This window comes from Petaurus breviceps, unplaced genomic scaffold (genome assembly GCF_028583685.1).
Source record: "Petaurus breviceps papuanus isolate PSGF00001 unplaced genomic scaffold, PetGlider_PUasm1.0 91133, whole genome shotgun sequence".
NCBI classification, from domain to species: domain Eukaryota; kingdom Metazoa; phylum Chordata; class Mammalia; order Diprotodontia; family Petauridae; genus Petaurus; species Petaurus breviceps.
The window spans coordinates 50,377,061-50,383,335 of NW_027187419.1; the positions used below are offsets into that span (position 1 = coordinate 50,377,061).

General features: G+C 44.0%; 1 protein-coding gene across 1 annotated transcript in view; it reads left to right on the plus strand.

Moving 5' to 3' along the window:
* Window positions 1–5,602, plus strand: part of VPS26B (VPS26 retromer complex component B) — a 33,686-nt gene extending 28,084 nt beyond the window's left edge. Inside the window, exons 4-6 of the mRNA XM_069080119.1 lie at window positions 1,191–1,366; window positions 3,535–3,677; window positions 4,233–5,602. Coding sequence (XP_068936220.1) covers window positions 1,191–1,366; window positions 3,535–3,677; window positions 4,233–4,379 — 466 coding nt within the window. The 3' untranslated portion in view covers window positions 4,380–5,602. The remainder of the gene's footprint in view (window positions 1–1,190; window positions 1,367–3,534; window positions 3,678–4,232) is intronic.
* Window positions 5,603–6,275: the final 673 nt, after the last annotated feature.

Below are 6,275 nucleotides of genomic sequence, written 5' to 3' on the forward strand. Positions count from 1 at the left end.
GTCTAACTATTAGAACAGAACTTGACCATTGGGGTTTAATAGAGTGCTCCAGCTTAGGTAAGAAGGCCTGGGTTGGCATCCTTCCTTAGATACTTAGAAAGCTATATGATGGGGAGATCACTTAAATTCTCACTGCCTTGGTTTCCCATTACTAGCTGCCTGGCTGAATTTTAAATTCAACATGTCCGTAAAGGAAAACATCATCTTCTCCCTAAAAGCATCCCTGTCTCAGTTGAGAACACCACCATCCTCCCAGTTGCTCCACTTCATAACCTCAGAATCCTCAACACATCCTTCTTTCTCCAGAACCCTCCCTATCCAATCACTTGTTTTACCTCCACATCATCTTCTGAATGAGTCTCCTTTTCTCTACTCTGTTACCAGGCCTTCATCACCTCTTACCTGTACTGTTACCCTCTGGAATGGTTTTCTTGCTTCTAGTCTCTCCCCTCTTTAATCCATCCTCTAGTCTAACACCATTTCCACCCCCAAATACACCATTTTATACATGAGATAATTTAAGGCCAGTAACTTTTCCAAGGATATACTAAGTAATAGAACAGTCATGATTCAGACCCAAGTTCTCTGACTCTAAATCCAACACTCTTTTAAACAGATTGCACTACTTTTAAGAGTTCCAGAAACATTGTGCACAGTGGCAACATTTTAGGAATTAGTGTGAAAAGTTCCAAAATGACAGCAGTTACGTCTGCTTCACATGGGAAGTGTGATTTGCACACCTTTGTTTATATGTACCTGTCTTCCCTTTAGATACGAGACAACCATCCTTTACTGCATGAGTCTCATCAGGATGAAAGACTAGGTCTGATTCCTGGCCTCCAGACTCTTAAGAGTCAGGAGTGAATACTTGATGCAGACTATGTGCCATGTTGATGGAGGCAGAGAGAGAGAGTAATAACTGGAACCAAATCAGAACAGACACTTCCTGGACAGAATGAATTTTAAGCCAAATTTTAGAAAATAAACTCAGAAAATCTGGGGAAAAGAATCTGTTGGGAAATAGCATTGTAACTGTGATGGTTAAGGAGGGTGAATATGAGTGGGGTAGACATTTTAAACAGTAAGTGTAACTCCCTGCTGAAAATAGGACAGATGTGAAGCTTTGGGACTGTTAGTTTTCCTAACCATCAGTTTCTTTTTTCTTTTTCTTTCTCTCTTTCTCTCTCCAGGTACCACTTGAAAGATGTGATTGTGGGGAAAATATATTTCCTGTTGGTGAGGATTAAAATCAAACATATGGAAATTGACATCATCAAGAGGGAGACAACGGGGACTGGCCCTAATGTGTATCACGAGAATGACACAATAGCCAAGTATGAGATCATGGATGGAGCACCTGTGAGAGGTAAGTTTTTATGGACCAACAAACTTTGGCTAACCTTAATTTTCAAAATGTCCCTAGTATAGCAGAGTTAGAGGACCCAGCTTTGTAGCAGAGGGATTTCCTTGTTTGCTTGTTCAGCACATGATTATACATTTGTGGGTTTTGCTGCTTTATATTTTGGTCATTTCCATACTTAAGAATGGGAAATACAATGCTTGTCAGTAATTTCTGCTAAGCAGATATAATTGAGAGCTACAGGGAATTAAAATTAAATTGGAGAATTTGTGATTCTTTGTGAATTTTAGTTTCCCATGCCTTTTTTCTACCTTCTAGGACACCATGATCAAAAGTTGATTATAATAATTTTCTCTCCATCTTGTTTTCAAATTTTTACAGTCTATAGATTTCTTAGTACTTCATGGGATTTACCCCATTTATTAGTCTTTTTTATGTTGATAAGGATTTATCTCACAGATGGATGCCTCATAGATAGAGAAACAGGCGCTTGGCAGAAGTACTAAGAATCCCCTTCACCAATACAAAAATTTGTTGAGTACCCACCAAATGTAGAGTACTGTGCAAGGAATAGGAGGGACCAAGATTCTCTTCTTTGGACTCCCATCTCATTTTTTCCCCTAGGACTGTGCAATCATCATCAGTTTTCTATGCTAGTGAAAAGGCAACATGAATAATCCAAAATCAGGAAATAATGACTACCACAGGTTGCTTGTTTCTGACCACTCCCACCCCTGCCTTTCTTGTTTTGTTTAGTTGAGGATTATAGATTCACTGGTCATTAGAGCTGGAAGGACCTTAGATCTAATTCAGTCCCCCTTATTTTACTGATAGGAAAACTGAGGCCCAGTGAATTTAAGCTGCCTCTGAAAGAACACTAAGTTAGCTTTTAGCATAACTGGAATTAGGGTCAGCTCCAAGTCCAATGTTTTTGCATTAGTTAGATATTTCTTGAGTACACCAACTAGGAGTGGAGAAGGAAGGGAATGAGCATTTCTTCAGTGCCTATTATGTTTTAGGCACTGTTAAACACTTTAAAATAGCATTCTTATTATCTCACAGAAGGTAGGTTAAGTAAACTGGTTAATACAGAGAGCAGTTTGGGATTTAACATTTGGCACATAAAACCCAAAGGGTGGAGAGTCCTCATAGTGAGAACAGGTGTGGAACTTGGGAATAGAGAATTCCTGGTGATGGACTTCCTCCATCAATGCAGGTCCACACCTTCTCCTCAAATCCAGGACTTAAGCGTGCTCGAGGGTTCTGCACCTGTGGTCACTTGGCCTGTGTCAGAGGCAGAACTGGAGCATCATCCTTCCTATCTCCACGGCCAGCTCTTTTCTTTTCTTTTGCTTTAGTATTTTATTTTTTTCCAATTACATGTAAAAACAATATTTAACCTTCATTTTTACAAACTTAAGTTACAAATTCTGCCCCACCTCCAATCCGTTTACCCCTCATTGAGAAGGCAAGCAATCTGATAAAGGTTATACATATGCAGTCATGCAAAACATATTTCCATATTAGTTATGCTGTGAAAAAGAACAGACAAAACAAAACAAGAAAAATAAAAAAAGTTTAAAAATACAGCCTAGTATACTAGGATCTGCATTCAGATTCTATCAGGTTTTTTTTCCATTTTTCAAAAGCTTTATTAACTTCTGATTTACATCATTCATTTCCGCCAGATTTTGAGTTACAAATTTTCTCCCCATTTTTCCCCTACCCACCACCCCAAAAGAGCAGTTCCACAGGACATCCCCTCCTCCAATCTGCTCTCTCCCATATTTTCTCCCATACCCCCCTTGACTTTTCCAGTAGGGCATGGTGGATCTCTATGCCCCAGTGCAAGGCCAGCTCTTTTCTAATGATACCACAGACCTCTCTCCCCCCTCCTCGTATAGATAATAAAAATGGGACTTGTACAATAAGCTTTCCTCACCGGAACACCTGCTTCTGTTCACCTTCTCCCAGTTAAGTCAGTCAGAAAGAGCAGCAGCACACAGGGTTTCTCCTTCCCCTTTCACGCCCTGGACAGTGCCGGTGGTGGAGACTGACCCCTCAGGAAGCAGTGTGTCAGGCACCTTGGCTTCCTGGGACTGTGGGATAAGGGCCTTCCCCAGGGTAGGTGCATTGTGCTCTACCCCTTGCCCTGATTCCCTTCTTCTTTGTAGGGGAATCCATCCCAATCAGGCTCTTTCTGGCTGGATATGAACTGACTCCCACCATGAGAGACATCAACAAGAAGTTTTCAGTGCGGTATTACCTGAACCTGGTGCTGATTGATGAAGAGGAACGACGCTACTTCAAACAGCAGGTGAGGCCCAGGGCTCAAGCAACTCAGACCCTAGCTCTCGATAGGGACAGATGAGGCAACATTGTGCCCAGTGGAGGGGATGAGCTTCTTGGTGACTGTTTTATCAAGGGACAAACCTGCGTAGGGCCAGTGAATTCCTCAGACCAATCCTGGGAGTGGGAGGATGCTCATACAGCCTGTGCTCTCCCCTCAGCATTAGCTTCTGGGCTCTGGAGCCCCTCTGATCTCCTGGTTACCTGCTCATGTGGGACTGCACAGGTCAGACTGCTGGACCTGGAGCCATTTTAAATCCCACACCAGGCATAACTAGTTTTGTGACTGGGCAGGTCACTTAACCTCTCAGTTGCCTCATTTGTAAAATGGTGACAGTAATTACACCTTTCTCCCAGAGATAATGTGAAGATAAAATGCGATATTTGTAAAGCACTAGATAAACACCAGCTATCCCTATTCACCCACTTCTTTCCAACAAGCCCTTTACACTGTATTTGTGGAAAGGGGAGGGTGAGGGATTAAAGTTCTACAACTTATGGCACCTTGTCCTGTCCCCAACAGGAAGTGGTATTATGGCGGAAAGGGGACATTGTGCGAAAAAGTATGTCTCATCAAGCAGCCATTGCCTCCCAGCGCTTCGAGGGCACATCTTCCCACCCTGAGGCCCGGACCCCCAGCCAGCTGTCTGACAACAACAGCCGGCAGTGAGGCCTTTGGGCCAAGAAGCTGCTGGGCTTCACCCCTCACCCACCCAACACCAGCTGCTCAAGGGGGAGGGGCAGGGGAGTGTGACGCTCTGCAGACACTTTACACACAACCTGAGAAAACAAAAACAAATTCCATGTATGACTTTAATTCCTTTCTCTGAAGAACCTGAAGGGGACGGGTGTAGAAGCATTCCCCTAGGACTATGCCTACAGCCCCAGGAGGCTTAGATAGCTTTAGAACCCAAGGGCTGATTTAGGGCAGGGGGTGGAGCGTATCCCCAAAGATATCTAGTCCCTGGGGTGAAGGATCCTGCCTTTGGCAGGAAGGCTGTTGGACCAAGAGCATTTTAGAGCAAAAGTTAGTCTGTATGTTGAGTTGAATGTTGGCAGGGTCTTAACTGTCCTTTGGCCCTTCACTGTCTGCTCTTTCCAAGCCAAGGGGCTAGGAATGTCACTGGGATCTTCATCTTGCATGGTCCCAGTTATACCATCCCCTTCTTCTATCCCCAAGAATGTGACAGGAAGTAGGCCTAGGCAGGCAAAGCCCAAAAAGGGCAGAAACAATTCAAGATCAGGAATCTACCTCTTTGGGAGAGGGAGTCTTGGATGTGGTGGTAAGACACCACTAGGAGCCATCTCTTCTTCTCTGGCCCCGGCCTGTTCCTCCTCTCAAAAAAATAAATTCCAGTAATGAGACACAGACACTCTCCTTCCAACACATGCTTTCCTCATGCTTAAATTACGATCATCTTTGAGATCATGGAGCAGAAGCCAGAGCAAAGGGATGACAAAGCCAAGCCTAGAAAGGGAAGTTCAGCTGGGGGCAGTGTTGTGGGTAGCAACTTATCAGAAATGGATTTCTGAGCTAGTCTTTCAGACACAGTAGTCAGCCTGCTCTTGAACTACTGATGTCTAACAACTACCTGGCTTCTCCATGCAACTCATCCTTTTAAGCCCCAACATCTGGTTTTGACACTAACACTTTAGGGGTCACAGGTCCTCTAAGTATGGGAAACAATGTGGGTAATTCCTTTAAGCCCTAAGCAAAAGATCTCACTTCCCTTTAAGGGAAATGGGAGTTAGAAAGCACAGCTTTGGCCAGTGCTTAAGTACCACCACCCCCACCATGCCTCCTACCTCTTTTCAGGGACACTGGGGCATGGCTTTGAACCCGTGAAAATCACAACCACCCTTTAGAATCTAGTTTGCCCACTTATAAAGAAAGGATAGGACAGGAGGGCCTCAGCAGAGAACAGTGGCTATCCTAACTTCTAAGTAATTCTGCTTGCCAAATTGAGTCTTCACCTTCACCAGATGAATGCCCAGAGTTTAGGGCTATTGCTGTTTTCCCCATTTTAAAAAAAAATCTCATCTGGATGTTTCTGTGATATAAAGGGAAGAGAGCCATTCCCCTCTCTCTGACACTGTGTTCTGAACAGCAGACACAAACATGGTTTTTCTGCCTCATCTGGAGATGAGCAGAGGTAAAGCCGTTGTTCACCTTTTCTCAATGAAGACCCTCCCCCCCATTCTGAATCAAAAAAGGTGGTATTAACAAATTCCCCATGGGGAGTCTCAACTGCCCTGGGTAACAGCGTGGGAAGCTGAATGTCATGCTAAGGAGGGTCTTGACTGTTTCAGAACACAGAGTTAGGACTTCCAGTGTGCCTACCTGCTAATAGCTGGCAGCCCCTTCTGTATCCTACCATGTCATCTTCTCCACTTTCCCCAGCGATGTGCAGATCTTTCCTGACTTTACTGATTTATCCATTTTAAGATTTTCCTGTGGAAGGGGAGGGAGAACCTATTATGGCTCTCTCACAGGCAAGGCTCTTATACCAGATCTTTACTTTTCTCTTTCTCATCCCCTCTCCCTTCTCCAGCTGTCACTGTGAGG